At 41.8% G+C, this 23,846-nt stretch overlaps 1 protein-coding gene across 22 annotated transcripts in view; it reads left to right on the top strand.

Annotated features, from left to right (window-relative positions):
- The window catches only part of cast (calpastatin), a 32,875-nt gene that overhangs the window by 3,573 nt on the left and 5,456 nt on the right, over window positions 1–23,846 (top strand). For 3 of the 22 annotated variants that reach the window (XM_088308679.1, XM_088308682.1, XM_088308688.1), the window contains exons 2-24: window positions 13,420–13,479; window positions 15,760–15,885; window positions 16,185–16,286; window positions 16,427–16,546; window positions 17,475–17,522; window positions 17,606–17,707; window positions 17,790–17,870; window positions 18,575–18,613; window positions 19,175–19,261; window positions 20,031–20,093; window positions 20,175–20,288; window positions 20,673–20,783; window positions 21,026–21,127; window positions 21,212–21,328; window positions 21,416–21,514; window positions 21,605–21,679; window positions 21,764–21,850; window positions 22,046–22,150; window positions 22,251–22,367; window positions 22,874–22,948; window positions 23,396–23,491; window positions 23,564–23,617; window positions 23,715–23,819. In XM_088308679.1, coding sequence (XP_088164805.1) covers window positions 13,420–13,479; window positions 15,760–15,885; window positions 16,185–16,286; window positions 16,427–16,546; window positions 17,475–17,522; window positions 17,606–17,707; window positions 17,790–17,870; window positions 18,575–18,613; window positions 19,175–19,261; window positions 20,031–20,093; window positions 20,175–20,288; window positions 20,673–20,783; window positions 21,026–21,127; window positions 21,212–21,328; window positions 21,416–21,514; window positions 21,605–21,679; window positions 21,764–21,850; window positions 22,046–22,150; window positions 22,251–22,367; window positions 22,874–22,948; window positions 23,396–23,491; window positions 23,564–23,617; window positions 23,715–23,819 — 2,085 coding nt within the window. Of the gene's footprint in view, window positions 1–2,690; window positions 2,839–7,718; window positions 7,900–10,701; window positions 10,759–13,419; window positions 13,480–15,759; window positions 15,886–16,184; window positions 16,287–16,426; window positions 16,547–17,474; window positions 17,523–17,605; window positions 17,708–17,789; window positions 17,871–18,574; window positions 18,614–19,174; window positions 19,262–20,030; window positions 20,094–20,174; window positions 20,289–20,672; window positions 20,784–21,025; window positions 21,128–21,211; window positions 21,329–21,415; window positions 21,515–21,604; window positions 21,680–21,763; window positions 21,851–22,045; window positions 22,151–22,250; window positions 22,368–22,873; window positions 22,949–23,395; window positions 23,492–23,563; window positions 23,618–23,714; window positions 23,820–23,846 lie in introns of those variants that run through there. The other 19 variants (XM_088308694.1, XM_088308701.1, XM_088308697.1 and 16 more) reach the window with 15 other exon arrangements.

The following is a 23,846-nucleotide window of genomic DNA, read 5'->3' as shown; positions in this document are numbered from 1 at the left end:
TTAGAAACCAATTCATTGGAGGAATTATAATCATTATCGTCTTAAAAATATTTTAATAGCATCCCTGTCACACTCGGACGCATGATCGGGAGATGCAAGTTGAAGGCGGTCTCCAATTTCCCACCTCACATGCACGGCCGACGACATCCGAAAGGCGAGTTATTACCCTTCACGTGCCAATGTCACGCACCATCTCCAGAGAGTCGAACTTCTGTTTCTGCATGTCAAGCACGGCGTACTCGGGCGTGTGCTCCGTACCGCCCTGATTTTGATGCAAATTAGAGACTCAGCGAGGACTGGCCAGAAAAATATTATGTTGCTTCCACAATGGCGCACAACGGTGCCCACATTAAAGGGGAAGTCAACCCACATTATTTCTTGACAAGAATATGTTCTATGATGCACATTCCGATAAATGTTGCGTTGCGGAATATTTGTTATGCAGTAAAATCCACCCGTTTTTAGTCATCTTAGGTGGCGGCCATTTTGTCAATTCTGTCGAATGAAAATGACAACACAGTTGCTCAGGGCTCAGCTAACGACCAATCGCGGCTCATCGGTTGTCTGAAGCTGGCCATGATTGGATGATACATGAGCAGAAAAAACAGATCTAAAACGGTAAACACAGTTTTATATTCTATCTCCACCATTCAGTACTGCATAGATGTCAGTCTATGCACATGCGTGTAGACAGTAATTAATCATTTCAAACGTATAAAAAATTCCATGCCAAAAATGCGTCTCTTGTATCTTCCCATGCAACTCAGATCACATTAAGTCTTGACTAGAGCCTTACCGTCGGCGTTGACGACACCGACTAATTACAACGTTTGTATTGTTTTCCGTGATGCATCAGCTAGTTTGACAGGCCGGGTGGCTTGCGACCTGGCACGGCCAATCATGTCTGCATGACGGGGAGTGTGTCATGCAAAGTGTGTCTAAAGCAAAACAAATGGGTTGCAACGTGACATGTAATGTCATGTTCGCGACATGCCTTTTATTTTTTTGGGGCTTTTGAATGACTCATGTCAACATGCTTTGTGAGGACACGCCAGCTGATTATCTAGAATGTAATATTCCACAGTTAATGGAAGATGGTTTTAGTCGATCACTTTGTGCCTATGCACCAAAGTATGCCAGCGGAGTTCGAGCCTCCCTGTGGCTCATGTTCCTGCGACAAATATGTCACAGGAGTGCGATGACACTCATATATTTTTGGCACCCATCAACTTTTATGCTATACTGGACTTGAGGCTTCAAGTGACCCGTTGCTGTTTGCCGCACAAACAGGAGCAGCAAGTTTTGAAGGCATTAATGCTGCAGACAGCATACCGATTCTATCTGAGTGACTCACGCAAAAAAAAAAAAAAAAAGCTGTATTGTGTGCACACTCCACCCAAGTACGGCTTGAAGAGGCACACGTGTGCATAACACAGATATGAATGCAGACTTTGCGCTCGCGCTACTTTGAGGTGACAAGTTAAATAACAGTTGTAACATCTTTTTTTTTTTTGTCCGCATTGATATCAGTCGGCGTTTTCGAGCTACGGAGCTCCTCTCTTTCAGTTTGTGTTTGCTGTATCGGCGTATTTTCCGAACTATAAGGCGCACCCGAAAAATAAATAAATAAAATAAATAATTAAATAAATAAATAAACACATAAATAAATAAATAAAGACATTTATAAGCCGCACCCAACTATAGGCTGCAGTTTTCTGTTGAAAAAAAAATTGTTTACTGCATGCACAATACGATTTTATACTGTGAATGCTCCTAAAGTTACATAAACAAATTGTTAAAACGGTGCCTTTTATACACGGCAACAACTTTGCTAATCAAAACAGAACAGACCCAAGAGAAAAAAAAAAAAATCACGATTTATTCAGTGTATTTTATGAACTATAGAGCGCCCCTAGTGGTGAAAGAAAAATCCACAGAAAAGCCGCACCGTTGTATTCGTCGCATTGTTCAAAATCTCGGAAAAACGTAGCGGCTTATAGTCCGGAGAATACTGTACCTTATTGTGATGATGGCCATTGAAATTATAGAATCGGCTTGTTGAATACATTCCTAAAAAAATATTTGAATATATGAAGTGCCCATTGTCATGTTACTCCCACTTTAAAGGTGCTTTTTAATTTTTATTTCCTTTCCTATTTTTTTATTTTTGTTAAATAAGTTGTTTGGATAAAAATCAAGACTAGAGAAGGTTGACTCTTATCTTTCGTTTAGTCTACAGAAGCTTTGTGTCAATGCGGCAGATCCATCCGGCATTAAAATTGACCTCCTCCCTTTGTTGTTGTCAGCGGCAAGTTACATAATCTCCCTTTTATAGCAGTTAGTTGACTGACCTGTGTGTGTGATCGCTCACGGCATGAATATGATCATGGAAATGGGTGTGCGCATGCATCCTGGTTATAATCTTGGATAACTTTCACAGTGTTGGCAAAGAAGAAATTGTCGGCATCACACACATAATGTTGCAAGCGATGTGTTCGCTGGCTCCGTCGGCTCAACTCGCTTCTCTTTTAATCCCGACGAGTTCAATCCCAGCCTCCTGTGACTTGTTCACATGCGAGCCCCCCCCCCCCCCCCCCCCCCCCCCCCCCTAGCCGCCGTCCTTCCCCATCACGCCCTCGTCTCACCACGCCCCCTCCCTGGCTGCCCCCTCCCTTTTCCCCTCCCTGCGTGTTGGAAACATGCTGCGAGCCGACAGACGCCAGCGGATGACACACACACGCACACACACACACTTTAGCCAACATGGGCCAGATACTGAGCTGGATCCGAGGTCCCCGAGAGACCCCGACCCTGCAGGATGTTACCGTGGAGGAACAGGTGTGTGTTACTTTGTCTTCGTGTGTGTGAGTGCTTCTGTCATGAAGTGATCTGAGCAACCTACGGAAAGTATCCACGTGTGTTTTGAACGCCACAAAGCTTGCCCTTGCAGTTTGTGTTTTACAGCTCCAATCGGAGAAACGTTCTCCAAGGGGAAAACTGTACTGGCGGCGATCCCAGTTTGTGGAATGTCGAGCTCCTGGTCAGCCCCTGCGAGCTCAATGTGTGTTTTACGGCGGTCGTATATTAAGCCAGTGCTTGGGACAAGGCCTTCACTGTTTGCGTCATTTTGTCGAAGGCACACGAGCAGATTTTGCTCAGATTGTTGATACTCGGAGAAAAAACTTTGGAGTCCTTGGAGAGTTTCTGCGTCTCGCCCAAATAACATTCTCATGTGATAACGTGCTGAACAAGCCGAATGGGCGTGTTGCCGGTTTTAGGCTTACTTTTTCTTGTTCTTCTCTGTGCAACGGATAAGCGTAGCTTCGCTGACTTTTTTTTTGAAGACTTTAATGAGTGCAAAGAGATTATATCACAAGGTTATTCCGCTGTCAGTACTTAATTACGGGGTCAGTGTTTGTTTACGTGTGACTGCCAGCTGAGAGTGTTCCTCATTTTCATTGGAAGGTTTACTGTGCTCAGGTTCACTTCACAATTCCCACTGGCCCGGAAGCGTTTTCATTACAAGTGCAGGAAACGGCCTCTGGGAAAACGTATCTAGACGGCGCATGCACAAGCATCAGAACAAAGTCCAAAGATAAAGAAGAGTGCAGAGCCATGAAAGGTTGACTCGGTTTTTCTTTTATTGCTGTTTACTTTAGGGGTGGGAGTCAGCGAGTAACTCCTTCTACTTACATTACGGCCTCCTGATACGGACTGCATCACAATCGGGGTGGTAATATTTTGGATTTTTCATGATAGTTTTTTTGTTTTGGAATTTTGTTAATTGCGACTATATTTTTAGAGGTTTTTTTTCTCCAAAAATGCTCAATTTTTGTTTAGTTTTTATTAGTTTTAGTATTAGTTTTTATTTATTTAAAAAAACATTTTTTTAATTTTTTTTAATATAGAGTCGTTGTTGAGTGTAAGTTGGAAAAAAAAGCTCACCATGTATTGTGTAATATATTTAACTCCGGCAACTGTTTGAACTTCCTTCTTCCATCGCGATGGATATACTGCAATATAGAAATTATACCGAAAGCACATGTATGATCGTCGTTGAGATGCTATAATTATAGTTTCTTTTAGTTAGTGTTCTAGACAAAAGATGTAGCTTCAGTTTATTTTTTGTTTTTAGATTATTTTGTTAGCAAAATCATTTTTCAAGTTTTTTTTTTCATTATTTCGTAATATATAATAAGCGTGATCACGATAAACTGACAAGTAAGACGTTACAAGAACCGCATTGTTGCATCATGTCCATGTCACGTTCAGAAGCAGTGTACTTTGTCAGGAAAGCACATCGTCCCATGTTTTGAGTCACCACCGTGTCATGTGCACGTCATTTTTCACACCGCGTCTGAACTCTGAACGTCCGTTGTCGTCAATAACCTGCTATTGAAATCAAGTATTCACGTATGTGAAGCAAATCTTAAAATACGTAAGGAGGAATCCGCCGAATGGATGAGATGAACGTTCATCTATCCGTTTGTCACGCATTATGTCATCGGTCCGCACGTTTTCCGAATTCGAATGATTTTGCATTGGACGTGGTTGTGCGTAACTGCACAGGACTCCGTAGCCCGACTTTAAGGTTCATATCTTGATCTCGTTAAAAGCTGTGTGGGAGGCTACGTTGAATTGAAGAGAAGCAAACTCGGTGGGTTGGGGGGGTCATGTATGGAGCTAAATTTAGAGAAGGCAGAGCGAAGGGCACCTAAAGCGGGAGGACATAAGATGCGCAAGGAAACTGGAGATGTTTCGCTGCTCAATTAAATCATGCTTGCATGCTAATGTGGGCCGTTCTGTACAGCTTTGAGTTACTTTCAGGTGTTAATGTGAGCGGGAATGCTTTTCAGTCTTGTGATTGACAGCTAATCAGCCAGGGTGTCCCCCCCCCCCACCCGAGGTCAGCTGGAAAAAGCTCGAGCTTCCCACGTGACCTTGAAGAGGAGAAACGGTGTAGTTTGCTATTTATGGACACACGTTTTACGTTAGAGTATTAATACAGCACATTTTACGGCATCACCCGCATAAGCGCCACAATCCTTCATGGAAGTCTAAAAATATACGGCGCACTGGAAGGAAGTCAACATCCTCAGTGAAATGCTCAAACCCAAAGTCTGGTCAAGAAAAAAACAAAACAAACTTGAAAGGCGCTCAGTAAAGTGGAGACGCCTGACAAAGTTTTCCTTTTATTATCTATGATTGTTTGCTCGGTAATATTTTAGCAGGCCAGACATTTATTTTTTATTTATTTATTTTCTTTTTGCAACTGAGTGTTAAAAAAAAAATGAGGACCTCCATGAACTGTTTCAACTCTTCGTCAATTTTGGCCCCTTACGACTTCTTTCCCAAAAGAGGGAATATTGTTATTTAAGCAAAGTGTGCTTTGTTTTAGGGTGTGCACACTTACGCAACTTTGCACTTCTATTTTGCTGTTTATTAACATTAGTGCAATTGCATGTTAGCAGGTTGAAGTACCCGAACACACCCAGTTGACACGTAAGAATTGCCTGTGGCGATTTCTTTGTCTATTTAAATTGATAGGTGAGGTTTTAGCAGGTCTCTTGTGGATTTGCTAACATGAATGAAAAGCTAAATCCCAAAAAACAAAAAACAATGGACGACCCAGAACACGTCACAGGCAAATATGACGATCTTGCATTTTGCTATGCCAGCTGTTTGCGCCGCGCTCGGCTTTGCATGTTAAGGCACGCACACGCACGTCAAACATTCCCTTCCTGTTCACTTTTAGTTTGGTCTTCCCCGCGGGTCATTGCAGCGTCGTCCTCAAAAGTTAGTTGGCGACATTTCGACTCACTTTCTTCAATGTTTCTTGGCATCAACACAATTCCGGTTTCTTCCGCAGCCGATCACATTTTTACTTTGCTGTTTTTAAAAGATCCATCACACATCCTAATTCTATTTCAATGAGCTGTCATTTCACGCCACAACAATGCAAGGCTCCCAGGCTCTGAGATAAGAAAACCTTTAAGACAACAACCTCTGTATGGGCGGGGCCAGAGTCTGCTTTGCTTCATTATTTGACAACACAGATAAGTGTTGTCAGGGGCGACCAAGTCAGGCATTTTTGGATCCAGTACAAGCATGTAGTGTTGGCGTTCAGAGACACACTTGCTCTTTGTTGCAGTCAAAAAGCAGAACGAGACGCTCTGTTGTCTCATTCGGCCGAGTGGAGCTCTTAAAGTAGGTTTGCTCTTCTCAGATCCCAAAACAGACAAAATATTCCGACCAAATTTGGCGATCTCGCTCTCTGTGTGGATTGGCTTTGGATAATTTATACCGTAGGGGGAGCCTGTTTTCGATTAAAGGGCTTTCCTAATTTTATGTGCATTACTAGTTGGATTTGAGGCAGGTTTATTCATGTGATATTTTGAACATGTAAACATGAGTTCACGTCTTAAAATTGGACACATCATTAGGTACACTTTACACACAACATTCGGCACATTGCGATCAATACAATAATATCGTTAATACTACTACTTCTGCTATTGCTCTACTCGTATTTCTAAGTGCTAATATTAACCATAAGAAATACATATACATTTTCAAAAACGTAGTCCCTGTCTCCCAAAGACGTATTTGTACGTCTTAGCCTAACGTCATAGCTTTTTTTTTTAGCATTAGAACACAATATCAAAAGTCAAAATACAGAAAAACGCTGGAATTGAGGGGTTTCCTCTCGTGAAATTTCTGGAATTAAATGAGTTAAAGTACAATTTAAGGCCCATTCCCTTTCCTGAAACATGACGCGTGCACATAATTGAAAAATACGTTGAAAAAGATCACGGATCAAAGATGACCCGTTGCACCGCTACTAAAGACTCAGAATGTGGCAGAACCGCACTTAAAACCGTGGCCAACGCTTGCGTACTGACAGATGGCGACAATATGAAAATTCTCAGCGATGACTCGCATTTAAACAAAAGTGCCCCAGCACACAGATAATGGAATCAGAAAATATCACTAAAGTGTGAGAAGGCAGTCACGGCGAGCCCACAGCGAAGAGCGCCACTTCATCAGTGTCACTTACGTGTCATGAGTATTATTAGACACAGGGAGGCGCTGCTCTCCATCGCAATCCTCTTCTCGCTTCACTCAAGTGACTTTCTGCTCCTTCCAGAAGTTTCCTCTGCATTTATTCACATGTGCTTTTAAAGTTCTTACAAAGGCCGCAGGAAACATGTCTTAGGTTGATTCTTTTGGATTTTGAAATGATCCCATTTGTTCGCCGACATGTTGGGTTGGGTCGGGACAACATGTGATCGAGTCCGCCTCTTTCTTTTCTCCTCTTTCCAACCGCACACACTCAAGTCTCTTTTGGAGTGTGTGTGCGCAGTTGAGATTCCAGAGCAGTGAGTCAATCAGTCACACCCAGACGCTGCCCGACCACTCGGGCCTTTCTGCGTTTTCTTCACGCAAAAACTGAAAACCCATCATGTCGGTTATTGAACGTCCACGTGCCTTTTTTTATTGAAGGCCTCCGCATGTCCACTCAATAGGTGCCCCCCCCTCGAGTTGATTCATGCATTATTTTTTTTTTCCACGCAGTCAGCGACAAGTGGGCGGTTCTGTTTTGGGCCATCTGTCCAATCTGACTGAGCCTGCTCAGCTGGCTTCAGGGTGAGGGGGAGGGGCTTGACTGAGACATGCCAGCTTGTTGTGCACTTCCTAAAGGGCGGAGCGGTAAGTTGCGCTCGGTTGGGCGTGTGTGTTTTCAGATGTGTGTGTGTGTGCGTGTGTGTTCATGAGCATGAATGTGGATTCATATTGTTTACCCCAGAGAGGATCTAAGGTGATACAGCCTGAAAGGAACATCTTAGCCTTTCATATAACGAGTTTTATAGAGGAGTGAATCGCAAAAGCAAACTTATGGTACGTATGGAGTTTCTCGTTGGTAAATGTGTGTGGCAGGACTTCCTGACTGCGACCTGTCAACGCTTCTACGGCTCGCGTATGCAGGCTAGTTTGTCAACCGTATGCGTTTTGATCACGTTTGTCGTGTGTCGAGCTATCGGGGTTGAAAAGTCGCTTTCACAGACTTTGTTGTTGGAGCAAACAACACATGACAGTGACGTTCTATTAATACCTTGCATGTGTCATCATGCTCAGACAGTATCTGATCATTATTGTTTCAGCAAATGTTATCTAAGGTGCGTCATTGTTTCTTTGTCTTATGAATGATGCGGATATTGCACTTTTTCAACGATGTGGCCCGCCACCAAAACAGAACTTTCCTTATTCAGATGACCAAATGATACACTTTCCCAGACTGCATAATGTTATAATAATTTACAATATAGAGCATATCTTGCCTAACATAGGACAGAACTTCTAAAAAAAAAAAACAGTGGCAAGGCCATACAAGGCGTGTCAGAAAAATTCCAGGACTAAAAGTTATCCAGTATTTTAAACCCAAACTAAAAGTATTACCCCCCTCGATCCAAAGAGATCCTGCAGCATTTGCTTTGTTCAGAGCGTGAGAAGAGGCGAGAATTATTGCAGGACAACTTGTGGCTTCATCACCATGACAACGCACCAGCTCGCAATTCCTCGAGCATGGATACCTTTCGCTTGTCGTTTTGGATTTTAAATTCATACGGGTTATCTTTTGTGACGCCAGTCCTGGAACATTATGAGTTGAGGAGCTTTATTTCCACAACCGTAGTGAGGAGGGCTCGGTCGCCATCCCCTGCGGCCATATTTACATAAATGCATCCCATAAAAAAATGTTTCTCATGAGTTTTTCAGCTGTGCTCTGCGACTGATTAATCAATTGAGATGAGCTTATTTCATTCAAACACAATTTGTGGCCTTTTCGTTGTGAGATTTTCTCATATGAAATTTGTCAAGGTTGGAAAATGGTAGTACAGTGGACATTGGAGACCTTTGACATTTATGCAACACAACAAGGCAGAGAGACGTGACAACAGCTAGAAAATGACACAAGGCAGTACTCCATTAGGAATGAAATGCGGTGCGTCCAGTGTATTTATACTCCAGCGCCGAGCCGGACCGACGCTGGTACTGCGTCACGAAGTTGCGTCCTTTCACTCTTCTCGTCACGTGCACCTTTCACGCCGTGATGAGGCCCACCGCTGTTTTCATCTGTTTGAGCTGCTTGCTCTATTTTAAGTCATCGCAGTCGCTCGAGAAGCAGCTGCCGTCATCCAAGTTTGCGTGTGTCAGGCTGTGGTTTTGAGGGGCGGAGCCTGAGATTAGTCATCACTTTTCAAAACAGGCTCCAGCTTAAACTGCATAGTTGTGTTAGGCCTGGGCCTACTGCATTGTTTGTGCGCTGAGGTTGTTTTAGTCAACCAAAAATATTGAAATAACAAACTCACATAGAAAAAAAACGGTTTCAGTTTGAATTCAAAACTAAAAAAATTTTTATGCTTTATACGAGAAAGAAATATAAACAGTATAGGGAGAAAATGGTACACTACAAATCAACTTTTGAAGTTGGCAACTTGGCAAACAAGTCAATGTTTTTGAGATCATATTTTTTGTTGAATTTTCACTGCACAATACTTACCATGGTCTTTTTTTTTTAATCTTGAACACTTGTAAAACACAAAAATGACTACTAAAATGAACAAAAACTGTGTTTTTGAAAAAACTAAAACTAATAAAAATGAACAAACCCGCCCTGATAACTAATTAAAACTAACTCACTTAAAAAAACTCGAAATGAAAGTGTTTTTTAAAAAACTAAAACTAATAAAAATGTACAAACACGCGCGAAAACTAATTAAAATTAACTCAATTTAAAGAGACAAAACTCAAAACGAACAAAAACGAAGTGTTTTTGAAAAAACTAAAACTAATAAAAATGAACAAACCCGCCCTGATAACTCTTTAAAAGTAAATAGGAAAAAAAACCCTCAAAACTAAATAAAAAACTAACTATAATTAAAATTCCCAGACTATAATAACCTTTTTTTTATGTTATCTTTTTAATACCATGATCTTTGCAACACACCCATCGAAACCAAAGTCACGCCCTTGCTGACAAGAGAATGTTGATCACCTTTGTGATGTTACCCTTGAAGCCATTAAGTAGACTCTTGTTCCTATTTTGGGCGTACGCACGCTCAGCTGTTCTGAACTTTATCTGAGTTCTGTTATTGTCATTTCGGTTACTTCATCTCGCTAAATCGGGGAGAGCGAAATTGAAGAAATACCTGCCTGGGTGACGCACATTCGTACATCCCTGTGAGATTGTGACAAAGGGTGTGGAATTGTTTGTATACGGTGCAGTACACTTGATTCCGTATGTCACTCAATTGAGAAATTTGCAACGTAAAATATTTTCCCGTTACATAAAAGTACGGAGCACCTTGTTTTGTCAGATTAACAGGAATAAATTAATTTTCCAAATGATGCTATTAAATGATCAGAATCGGTACACTTACAGTCGCTTTCTGCAACATCTTTCATCTGGAACCACAGTAACGTTACATGTTTTATTTGGTTTTATAGTCTAGTTTGGTTACGTATTTTACTTTTTTTGATAAATGAATGCAGTGAAAAGAAAAAAACTCCTTAATTGCAGCTTTTGCAAGTGCTTGATTTGGTTGAACTTGAGAGGAGTATGAAATGGACTATGTTCAGTTTTGGTACGGTCGCTGTGAACAAATGTTGTTTGCTTGAGGTGTGTGCGTCGATGGACAACGGGTGAAGAATGTTGGAATGTTGCAGGTGGCACAACATGAAGCCTGGATTGAAGTTTGGGTGGGTCAAAAATTTATACTCCCGGTTGTGAAACCTCGTTACTACTTTCTGAACAAATGATGTTGACCTTTTACGTTATTAACGGATCGTTACTCAAATGCTGGATTGACTAAATTAAGAAACGTCGTGAAAAATCGGCTGTCAAGGCTTTGAAACACTTTGGCAAAATTGAGCAAAATTTATGGCCTTTCTTTCTTTTTATTCATTTTTTTCATGAGACTCTCGACTGTCAATGACATTTCAAGTGCTGCTAAAGATCTTATTCAATATTACATTTCGGTTCCTCGTGACGCTCAAAATATTTTAGTCAAAAATACGACAGTATAAAAATGTTTGTTTTATTCTCACTAACGTCGCCCAGTCTGTACTCATTTGTTTTTACTTCATTGCCATGGCAACCCCGGATAACCCAAAGTTGGAACTTGAAGTGAAGTCTGTGCGTTTGATTTGATCGTTTCTACGACGTCGGATGGGCTACTTGACTCTATCTTTGTTAGCATCTCGGTAGCATGTTTTTAGGAAACCTCTTTTATTTGTACTGCGCTAATGAGTCACCAAATCCTGTTGGGCAACTTCCCTTACATTTGAATGGCACAAATAGTACGAGAAGGTTCCTTCATATGTTCACGTGTGCTTCGACTGGAGCGTCATTTCGATGTGGTATGCAGGGTTGGGAAAGTATAGCACACATGCAGCGATGATGTTATTCAGTGATGATGTCATTTTCAGCTTTGCCGTTTGTTCCGAGTTGAAACTTGAGGAAATTGCAGTGCCTCCCTGAATGCTGAGATGTCGAAGTTTCAAATTCTTGAGCCTCCTCATTCGTACATGAACGATGTGCTTTTTTCAGGGCCGATACCGATTAGTAGTCGTCATGGAGGCCGATAATCGATATTTGAAGTTGATATTCATTTGTTTAAAAAGGGGTTCAAATGGTGGAGGGAGGGAGGGTGGGGGGGGGGGGGAGAGAGAGAGAGAGAGAGAGAGAGAGAGAGAGAGAGAGAGAGAGAGAGAGAGAGAGAGAGAGAGAGAGAGAGAGAGAGAGAGAGAGAGAGAGAGAGAGAGAGAGAGAGAGAGAGAGAGAGAGAGAGAGAGAGAGAGAGAGAGAGAGAGAGAGAGAAAACATATGAAATATCTGGCTCAAGGGACTCGTAATGAGATTTGTTTTTCTTCTACATCAACTGATCATAATGAAAATCGCCCAGCCTGTTGACGCTTGTTTCCCACCGAAGTTCACTCAGCACATTTTGGGTAACTTAGCAACAACATTGTTTACTGCCATAACCAGAAGCACATGAGTAACCATGTGGCAGGGTGATGCTCGCTTCATTATTCTCTCACTTCTCAATAAACAGCTTTATTTGTCTCTCATCGTATCAAGTCGAGAAATGACAAACAGTATATTGCCGTTGAGGCAAAGCGAGTGCGAACAACACACGTGATTTGCACGCTTTGACCGAACATGTGACCATGACCCACTTGGTGTTCCATGCAACACCCGTCGGTGAGGCAATAGTGTACCAATCGAACATCCCCTGAGATGTCTGCGACATTTTAACAAAAAGATTTATTTCCTCCGTTGCAACCACACACGTAATCACAAAGAGTTCAAAATGGTTGCCGTGCATGTAGAGAAAATCTGTATATTGTATAACTGACGGTGATATGCATTGGGGGGGGAAAAATATATTTTATTCCAAAAATGTAAATATAATTTATAATTTTTTTTTTCTTTACGAACTGGTTCCAGTATGATTGCAATATATTATTACTGGTTTGTGGAAAGGGGTGGCATGGTAGAGCATGTGGTTAGCTGTCTCCCTCACAGTCATCAATCAATCAATCAATCAAGCTTCTTTGTACTTTACATCCACAAAATAAATGGCTAATGTACTGTATTTTCCGGACCATAAGGCGCACCTGCATATAAGGTGCAGCGACTCTTTCTAAAAAAAAAAAAAAGATACACAAGCCGCACCAGACTGTTAGCCACAGAAAAAATTGTTGTTTAGTGCATGTACAGAACGATTTTGTACTGGGAATGCACATAAAGGTCCCAAAACAGATTGTTAAAACAGTGCCTTTTAACACGGCAACAACTTTGATCATTTGAACAGAACAGACGCAAGAGAAGAAGAAAAAAATCGAGATTTTTTTCTGTGTATTTTCTGAACTATAGAGCGCCCCCTACTGGTGGAAGAAAAATCCACAGAAAAGCCACACCGTTGTATTATTTGCATGGTTCAAAATCGAGGGAAAAAGTAGCGGTTTTATAGTCGGGAAAATACGGTAAATGGCAATAATTTGCCTTTTCTGCCTCAACGTGTTCTTCTGTGCGCATGGTTCAACAAAACAGACACACCTCATAGTTACACATAATTATGACATCACCACAGAGGTCCTTTAGTTTTATGCAGACCTCATGTGAGAAATGACCTTCCAGCGACCGTAGCTACCCGCTGGATGATTTAAAAAAATTTTTTTTGTTTTGTCGCCGACTTTGACTCCATTTTTTAAACTAATGAGAAATCTCAAAGATTCCTTCGATCCAAAGATGAACTGCTTAGAGTCTATTTCTCCACCATCTAATTAAATTTAATGTTATTTATCAGTGTGTTTTCTTTTTCCCTGCATGCGTAACTCGTCCGCTTGTCTTTGCAGTCGCAGTCGCAGCCGAGCCAGGCCACGCCCAAACCCGCAACTCAGCCTTCCCAGTTTGAGGTAACAAAAACCCTCCTCTTTAATCGCCGCGACGATCTTTATCTCAAATGTCACTTTCTCCAGTTGCTAATCCCCCATTGGTTGCGAGGGGGCACTGTTGTCTTGATGACCTCTGACCTCGCTGCTATGTGGACCGTGCGGTATTGTTGTTGCTTTTCCTGTTCCAGAGTCAGATGTTTTGATCGCGATGTCTAAAGTTGAAAAAGGGAAGATATGATGTCCCTTTTTTTTTTGTGACGTGAAGGTAACGCCCGGTTTCTCAGTCAACACGAAAATAGTTCATCTTTTGAAAGACTTTTTATTCAATTAATACATGTTTAAATGCTGGCATGAAATCCGGAGCTTGGATCAATTTTAAACAATCCACTTGTACATATTTATGTGGTCTGTCGCGATGGATTAGTTTGCTGAGTGATTGGCTCAAAATCTTTTTTTTTTGCTGCACGTCAAATCTTTTCCTTTTATATTGTGGTGTTTTTATTTAAAGACTGAGTTGAAGCCATAAGGGACTCTTATTATTAGGATGTGACCTTTGCACCCTTCTTTAGTGCCTCCTCCTTGGGTCAATTTACAAGTGCCTGTCATTCTGCAGGAGTGCGCTAACAGATCACAGGAAACAGTTCGGTCTATACTCCTTGCCATAATTAGCTACGGATTTGAACATATAATTCCGCAGTGACGGGGTTTTTTATTATTATTTTTTGCCATACTATCTAAATTCAAAATGAAAGAAAAAAATTTGGATATCTCGTTAACTTAAAGAAACGTCATACAAATCATGTGGCCGATTGTCACGTTGTCGTGAGTTCTTGAATTTAGTGGCACCCTCAGATAACCTGCTTGGCTGGTAATACGGGGGATGTATTACGAAAACAGAATGAGATTTAGATCTTCGTCTGTCAGTCTGCTTAACTGCCACTTTGTTCATGAAGAAGAAAACGTGACATTCTAATTTATTCTATGTACATAAACGCCCACATCACAACCCACTTATGGGTCGAATTGATTAATTGTCGTGTCAACTTTATCACTCCTCATTCACTGCTAGCTAAATCGCCAATCTAGTTTCAAATTAAAAAAAAAAAAAACTTTGCTGAAATCAACAGGAAGTCGCTCAGCGCAGCATGCTAGCAACCAAACATCAAGAATGTACAAATATTTCATATTTACATTATAATCATATTACTAATGTGAGACCGTTAGCATGGTCACTTGCTAACTATGCAAGTATATCTCCAAATTCTAACAAAAGCGCAAGTGCAGCTGTGAACCCATCCGAGAAGTCATCCGCTAACGTTAGCTAGCCAACCGCTTTAAATCCAGTTGTCCGCGTAATCACCAAACGCTTTCTGTAACAGCGATACCCGGCTCGCAAATTTCACACTCTGACGCCTTCACTGACTCAAAGACCGTCGCACTGCTGCCAATAGTGACACGGAATTGTGTTACGGGAATTGGAGCTGGACTTTTACAATTTTTAACTGGCAGTGAAGGTGTCTAAATGTGTTTGGATGAATGGATCAGCTGTATGGCAAGCGTACATACCGTGTTTTCCGGACTATAAGCCGCTACTTTTTCCCTCGATTTTCAACCATGCGGCTAATAGAACGGTGCGGCTTTTCTTTCACCACTAGGGGCGCTGTATAGTTCAGAAAATATGGTAAATCGTGATTTTTTTTTTCCCCTCTTGATTCTGTTCTGTTTTAATGATCAAAGTTGTTGCCGTGTTGAAAGGCACTGTTTTAACTATCTGTTCATGTAGCTTTATGTGCATTCACAGTACAAAATCGTTCTGGACATGCTGTAAACAGCAAATTGTTTTGAACAAAGAAAACTGTGGCTTTTAGCCTGGTGCGGTTTATAAATCGTTTTTTTTGGGGGGGGGGATTTATTCTTTTAAAGAGTTGCTGCGGCTTATATGCATATGCACCTTATAGCCTGAAAAAATATGGAAATGAAAAAATAAATAATAGTTGTTAGCGGCTGTTGGCAATAGTTACCCGCACAGATTATCAATTTAAAAAAATATAACTGATGTCATCAATGAGTTGACGTTGACTCAATTTAGGGCCAATGACAAAGAAATTTCTTCTACCCCTACAATATCTCATTTACTCCCATTGACGGCTAAAGACGTCAAAGATCCTTTTTTTTTTTTTACTTGGCTAGTAGTGAATGAGATATTAATTATTTGAGTGACGAGTTACTTTTTTGCTACAAGCAACCGTAATCTGTAAACGAGAGCAGATGATGGACATCTTGACGCCCGGTGCTTTTCAGAAGGCGTCATCGGGCTCCACCATGGCTTCAAAGCCTGGGGGAGTTACCACAGCAAAAGGTGGCACCGCAGGAAGTACTTCCATCAGGACAGCGGCACAGAGATTTCCCAAAGCTAAATCCGCCGAGGTAGTGTGACACAGCGTGATGACGGTCGAAGCGGAAGGGCTTGGCTTCGGTGTGACAGGAACTTCCTGCTTCCTTTTTTGTGGTGTCGTTCGCTTGTCTGGATGCCATTCACGGGCTTCTTCGTTTCACGTGTGTTGCCTCAGCTCTCTTCGCATCGTGACCTTTCACCTGTGTTGCTGCAGCACATCGCACACTGCTCTGTCTTTGCTTTCGGGATTGGATGCTTTCCTGCCAGCTTTTGAGCGGCCTGCTCCAATAACCTCACGGCGTCCGTTAAACACTTGCTCCTTGGTTTGTAGACTAACACCAAAGCGGCTGTTATTGACATGTCGTCTGCTGGGTCAACTGTTGTCAACATGACATTGTCTGGGCCGAGGGGCGGTCCCCAAATGATGTCGAAGGTAACTGTTTCAGCTCAACGGGTGATGGATGGTTGCATTTTGTTGCTTTCTGCATTATCCTGGAACATTTTTCTTTCAATTTGGGATATTTTGGATTCAATTGACGTGTTTTTAAGTCTTTGGTGTGGTTTGGTTTGTAGACGTCAAGTGTCACCACTATAAAGTCTTCTACTGCTGCTACGGGAACAGCCGCAACCACAGCAGCAGCAGCTAGTGCTTCCATGTCGACATCTAAAGGCTCGCCAAAAGACACGGCCAAGGTATACCGGTACTTGTACGTTGATTTCGCGAGAAACAGGACGGAGATGATTTGCTGTAGCGGGTGGCATAAAATGATGTGGTGGGCTTTGTTTGACATCCGTGGTTTATGGCATCAAATAACTTTCTTGGTACTTTGCTGTTGAGGGTGGACTTTGGGTTTTTTGGTCTAAAACTGGAACGTGTCCGTGCTTGTTATATTTGCAAAGACTACTCTGGCTCGTTGCATCACCAAAAAAGGCACAACATTTTTTGAGGCACTAGGAGCTTTAGACGACAATGATCCTGAGTTGGTGGAAGCAGAAGAAGAAGAAGAAGAAGTCATTGCATGTTTAGCCAAGTCCGATTCAAAGGGCACGGTATAAAAAATTACAGCCGGGGTGTCAAACTCATTTTTGTGGACGAGCCGCATCGTCGTTCTGGTTCCCCTCAGATGACTGTTAACCCAGATAAATCCATTTTACGTTATTACATACACGGAACAAATTGATGGAAAAGCCAGTCAGTAATTGTTCAACAATTCTTCAATTTATTTTAAAAGGGGAGGATTGCTCTTAAATAAATGGCAATATCTCATATCTCAATGTTGTTCAAAGTGAAAACAAAAAGTTGACCCACATGATTTATCCTTTGCGGGCCACATAAAATGAGGTCGCGAGCCAGATCTGGCCCCCGTGCCTTGTGTTTGACACCTCAAAGCTCAAAGCATTACACGACATATATTTTTAATTATCTAATCCATCATATTTTATTTTTATTATTCCATTTTTGCCTGTCTATTGACGTGCGACCGCTCAATTATCCAGGTGTGATCTTTTGATTGTTTTTCTAACGAGTTCAAGGCGTGCAATCTGTTTCACGCAAAGTCCGTTTTTGACTGTGTCTCATCTTGTGAAAATCTCCGCATTGATTTGGATTCCTTGTCTGCAGGTGCAAGTCGAAGTCCGTCCCACAGCAGAAACAATCGGTGCCAAAGAGGTAAACAAGCATTTATCGTCTCTGGAAGGCATGTTGCTGTTGTCGCTTGGCTTCCCGTGTGCTCAAGTGTGCGGCATGTGCAGACACCTGCAGTGGATCCGTTTGACGCCTTGGCCAGTATTCTCCCGCCAGCTGGCCCGCTCACCCCGAAACAACCGATATTCACTGGGCCGGAGGTCAAAGAGGTACACGATGTTTCAGATCAGACGTGCGAGTGCACTTGAGATGGCCGAGGCGCGAGTAAACCGTGTGTCGCATGTGCCGCAGCGCGACGCCACATCCGAGAAGGCGCCCAAGTGTGGGGAAAGAGACGACACGCTGCCTCCGGATTACAGATTTGAAAATATGGTCAGTTCTATGGCGAGGAGAATGCTCAGAGCTGAATTTGGCCGCATCGCTGTTTTTTTTGTTTTTTTGTTTCGGATTTCATTTTGCTGAATCGGCTGAATTCAACTTCAGCGAACGGAGTTGGATGATTGTAATGTGGCACTAAAATCGAAAGCATCGAGGTTTTACTTTGGATCTCGTCAGATTAACTGTGATGACTGCTTATCTTTTCAAATATTGTTTGTGCATTTTATTTCAGAATTATTCATCTGTGCATGACTGCAAATCACATCAGGCAATTACATCTCAAGAAAGTTGAACGTGACGAAAAGTGAATTCAAAAGTAAAACATACAATGTCATTGAGCAAATGGCAACCTATTTTCTGGATTGAAAGTTCACAATCAAATATTAATAATTCTCGAGACCGTGAATTTTGGCTGTTAAGATATAACAAGCCAAATCAGAAACATTTTACTGCGTATATAGTTTTTCTATTCAATACACAAGTTTGACTATTTTGAATGAAAGCGCTAAACAAAATTCATTTTTCAATCACGATTTTGGAACTTATTGAGATGCACCTGTATGCAGTATTACTGAACATTTTGAAAAACAACAAAAATAAATAAATAAATAACATAAAACTGCATGGTTAAGTAACAAGAAAAATGACGACTTTAAAATTTATTTATTTATTTTTTCCTCTGCAATTGTCATTTTTAGGCTCCCCTTCCTGCAGACGCCATACCGAAGGATGTTCCTGTAAGTGTCTACTTTTTTTTTTTTTTTTTAAAGAATTGTTTTTTTTTTTTTCTTCGTGTAGACGTAGTTCAACACACTAGCGTGAGGAATGTTGCATTGCACTGCCGGTTGTTGTCTTTTGCAAGCCGTGCAGGAGCCATCGCCTTCCTTTCCAGATCTTGTTGGCACTTGTCCGGCAAACAAAATTATTAAAACACACGTTCTAAGACATTCATGAATCAATCGCGGGTTCACCTTTCTTTCCCGAGTCTCATGACCTTACCCACTCATTTTCTTTCTCCAACGTGAGTTACGTGATTTTTTTTTTTTTTTAATGTGCGTGTGTAAAGTAGTTGAGTAATTGCTGGTAGTTTATTTGATACTGTTTTGCCTCTTGATGGAGTTTGACGGGTGTGTCTGTACTTTTCCTTCACTTCTGATTTGTTTGTGTGGCTGAGTTGTTTTGTTCTTTTTGTTTGCATGTGGTCCGAAATGCCCTCTAAGTGGGGAATTCAAATAACCGCTGTTGGAAGAACTTGCGTATTGAGTTGATGGTGACTTCCACGCTGCATTTCTCCTCAGAAACCTCTCAGCACGGACGAGGCCCTGGAGTCCCTCTCAGCAGGTTTCATGACGTCAACTGTTCCAACTGCACCCAAAACTCAGGAGGTCAGAGTCAACATGTCGCAACGCACTCAGAAATGTTTTTGATTTTTTTGTTTTGCATTTCTATATATTTTTTCACAATTCCAAACAGTTCCGAGGTGTCTTGATAACATCGGCGACATGCTTCGGTCAAAACGCCCTAAAGATCATCAATTACCGCACACGTAAAATGAACTTTAACAGCTGGTTTAAAATCACTCGATTTTAAGGGGGCGATCCCGACGACTTTCATTTCCATGACGATGACGAAGGGCAACGAAAAATTTTTAAATACTGAAAAATGCTCGTGAGGCACCATAAAGACGGCATTCATTGCATTTCATTTGTGGCGGCAGCACTTCATAATTAAAAGCCGCCAAATTACACTTTGCAGTAGCTGATCCATGCATGTGGCGCATGCAGTGAAGATTATTATTTTTTTTTTTCTGCAATGGGTCAACCGTAGCTCGATCTGTAAAGACTTGGGCTTTAAAGTCGGGGCTGGGGAAGGGATTCAAGTCCCATTACAGATCAAAATATAAAAAATTCCGTTTCATTTCTGGGGTGATAAAAGTCTGCTTGCTAGCTACTGGATTCAAATTATGTAAATTTGCCGCACTGTTACATCACAAACCAGCAACATTTTGAACGGCACAGAATAGGGTGATGAAAAATTCACTGGCTTGTTTTAACGATCCAACTATTTGTACACAAGAAATTCAAAAGTCAATTTTCTAAATTCCATCTAAGTTGTTTTGGCTGTTAACTTACTTTTCCATTTTCATCCACTCAGAAAAAGGAGAGCACCGCCGCCTCATCTGCTGCCCCGTGTTATGTGGCGCCACCACTCGTGAAGGTCGACAAAAGTTGATCCCTTTCATTATGCGCATCACTTGCCTTGCATTTTCATTCTCTCTTGTCGGGGCGGTGTTTGCAGCAAGCTGGCGTGGCTCCGCCTGGTCCTTCAGTTCAGCCTCCGGCGGATAAAAAGGCCAAGATGGAAGTTGATAACTTCTCATTGGACGCTTTAATTCCCCCTGCTCAATTCAAGGTACAAAAGCAATACTGTAACTCACAATGGTATTGTCTGTCATACGATCCAAGATCGATTAGAAATCTGAATTTATGTATTTAATTTAAAAAAACAAACAAACAAAACAAAAAAAAACAGCGGGCTCCTTGAAGAAGTCAAAAGACTCCCGCCGAAACATATCAGATAAATAACAACCCCCCAAAAAAACCTGTCTGGGATAAAAGAGCAACATTTTTAATACCGTTCCCCTCCATTCCTGTGGGTGGCAGTATTTACATTCCAAACTTCCAAAACTACCGAAGGAGATGAAGCAACAATGTTTTGCTCAGAATCTGCCATTTCATGTTGTTTTAATTTTCAACGCTTCCAACTATTGTTAACTTTTTCTTTCCTGCTTTATAGAAAACGGTGTGCGTGGCTCCTCCCCCTGCTGAAAAAGAAACCCAGGTGGAAAAAGCATCTTCTGATTATTCTCTGAAGGCCGGATTGGACACAAAGCCCAAAACGGATGAGGTTAGTGGCCAATCATTTCATTCCTTGCACTCATCGTAGCACTTTTGCACTACATTTTGCTGCAATCAACTCATCAACAAATTTGAAATGATATTTGCAGTAAATAAATATTTAAATAGATAAATTATTTCAATAAAAAATCGTGCCAATTATGTGAAATTGGATATTTTCCCGCAGATATGCACAGTGTTGTCGTATTATTCCTTTCTGGTTTGAAACCTCACCACTTGTTGTCTCCTCAGGGCGCCGCCATGTCTCCGGGTGCTCTCAGTGCTCTCGGTGACATGTTGGCAGCACCAGAACCCAAACCAGAACCCAAACTTAGACCTGAGGATATTGTCTCGGTAGGTGAACGTCTCAATGTGGCGTCGTCGCTGTACGCTCGCCACGCACACAACGCCTTCTCAAATTCCATCTTCACCTTGTAGGAGAATAAACACAAGGAGGAAGACGCCGTGCTCGTCGGCGAGAGGGAGGATTCAATTGCACCAGAGTACAGGTTTAATGAGGAGGAACTCAAAAAACTGCCGGCTCCAAAGCCTCAGGTGAGACCAGATCACCTCACGCTCGTTTACGTGAGGCATTTTTGGAGTTTTAGTTTATCGAATTCATCTTTCATTTCTACCTTGCAGCCCAAGATGAATACCAGTGAGGCCCTTGACCTTCTCTCCGGAGACTTCTCGACGTCGTCTGCTGCTCCTGTGGTCTCCTCCTCTGCTGCTCCTTCGCGCGTAAGTTTTGTTCGAACATTTAGGCACAAAATGAGCTGAACTCTGCCATGTTGTTAAATTTTTATTTTTATTTTTTTTTAAATCACGCAGAGCACATTGAACACTAATGAAGCCCTGGACCTTCTGTCCGGAGACTTCATGACCTCGTCGGCTGTTACCACACAGGCGCGTTTCACATCTCCGGCAGACGACGGCAGACGCGATGTGACAAGAAATGCTTAACACAATATTTGTTTTCTCCTGTTGTAGAAAGCGGAAGTCCCCGCATTTGCTCCAACTGTCTCCTCGTGTCCTGCTCCACCCAAGTCTTCTCAGGCTGCACCCAGGCTTTCTCAGGTGAGTTTTTTTTTTTTTTTTCACAATCATAGTGTAAATTGCGACTCCAAAAGTGCCCCCCCCCCAGAGCAGTTGAATGAACTCAAAAGCAACCAGTCACTAATTTGGAGGCTGAAGTCCTTCGAAATGAGCTCCTGCCACCACTCCATAAAGCTCGATGAATGACAGAACTGCATCTTCGTGCTTTCTCCACAGGGGGGCGCTTTGCCTCTGGATGCACTCAGCGCTCTTAGTGACACTCTACCAGCGGATGCACCGAAACCTGAACCCCCCAAGCTCAGACCTGAAGATATTGTCTCTGTAGGATCCCCTCCAAAAAAATCACATTCACAGCAGTCAGATATGACACTTGATTCACATTTTTTCTTCTTCTTCTTTTTTTTTTTTTTTTTAATGATAGGAGAAAAAACACAAAGAGGAAGATGCCGTGCGTGTAGGAGAGCGAGAAGACTCAATTGCGCCAGAGTACAGGTTCAATAAGGAGGAACTTGAAAAATTACCTGGCCCTAAACCTCAGGTGAGACTGGGGCAGCAGGATTAAAGATGATTACTAATTTGATATTCATGCTAACCACAAAATCTTACAGATATGTAATTACATATACTGTATGTATCAAACGTTTTGTGGTTTGTCGGAACCCAAAAAGTGGTTGACGGACAGCTTGTAAAAAAAAAAAAAAAGACGTATTCTTATTTTGATTTTAATACAGAGGCGTAGCGAGTTCCCACATGGGACGTAATTATGTAAGAGACAGGAAGTGGATCTCCGTAAACAAACACAGTGCAGCTCAGCCTCTGGCTGGCGGACATCATGGCGAGCGATTTGCTTTTGGTGGAGCGTCCTGCTCATTTTTAACGGCTTTTGAACATATAAAGGCTATTTCCAAAAATGTTCTTAATGTCTATGAAAGTGGGTCGCTGTTGAGAAATGCTGATCTAGTGTTTTTAAAGTCGCAGAGCTCTTCGAAGATTACGTCACGCGGGAACATGTTTCAAGTTATTTTTTCTTTGTGCTTCTTGCAGCCCACCTTGAATACGAATGAGGCGTTAGACCTTTTGTCTGGAGACTTCACAAGCTCCTCGGCTGCCCCACCGCAGGTAAACATGAAAAACTTTTATAAGTGTTATTTGGACCTACATTTACCGCTCTTTTGCTGCTTATGACTTTTGAAATCCAATCTGGATGGCCCTTTTCTTCTTTGGCCCAGAGCACAAGAACTATTTGGACTCGTCAGACCACAGCACAATGCCAGGCGCTTTGTTTTTTTTTTGTTTTTTTGTTTTTTTTTTATAAATATGGCTTTCATTTTGCATCGCCAACTTGTATTTGTAGATTTAGATGGACTGAAAAATGTTCTTCAGATCTTTTCCCTTTTTTGATCATGCTCAGATTTTGATCAAAGCTATGATTTTTCTTGCCCCAAAAATATGGTGTCAAACTAAAAGACAACCAATCGAGAATTATAATTTTATTTTAATCGCACTCATTTATATCGATTACCCCAACTATGATGTCATGTTCACTCGACGCTGTTCTGTTCCCAGACCAAAAAAATTTTATCCGCTCAAGATCTTTTGACGTCAAGCAAATCGTCCGCTGTTCACGCACCTCTTCCTCCTTTGACCAGAAAGGCACCTCAGGTCAAACTTCTAAATCATTTTGTGGGTCTTTCTCTCTTCAGGATTTTTAAAATCTGTCCTGTATTTCTGCAGGTATCCGACTGTCCTCCGGTGTTAGCGCCACACGGAAAGCCAAAGACAGATGAGGTCATCTTGAATGCATTCATCATAATTTGGCGTTTCTGCTCTTGGTTCTAATAATGATCATGAGAACTCTCCTCAAGTTGCAGTCTTGTCCCCTCAGGGCGACTACATGTCTCTGGATGCTCTCGGTGCTCTCGGTGACACGTTGACAGCTCCAGAACCAACACCAGAACCCCCCAAACTTCGACCCGAGGACATTGTTTCTGTAAGCAGGGCACATCGATACTTAACT

This window comes from Idiotropiscis lumnitzeri, chromosome 11 (assembly GCF_059441095.1).
Source record: "Idiotropiscis lumnitzeri isolate Australia: NSW breed Sydney's pygmy pipehorse chromosome 11, RoL_Ilum_1.0, whole genome shotgun sequence".
NCBI lineage: Eukaryota > Metazoa > Chordata > Actinopteri > Syngnathiformes > Syngnathidae > Idiotropiscis > Idiotropiscis lumnitzeri.
Note: the sequence above shows the minus strand (reverse complement) of the source record. Positions and strands in the feature narration are given on the sequence as shown.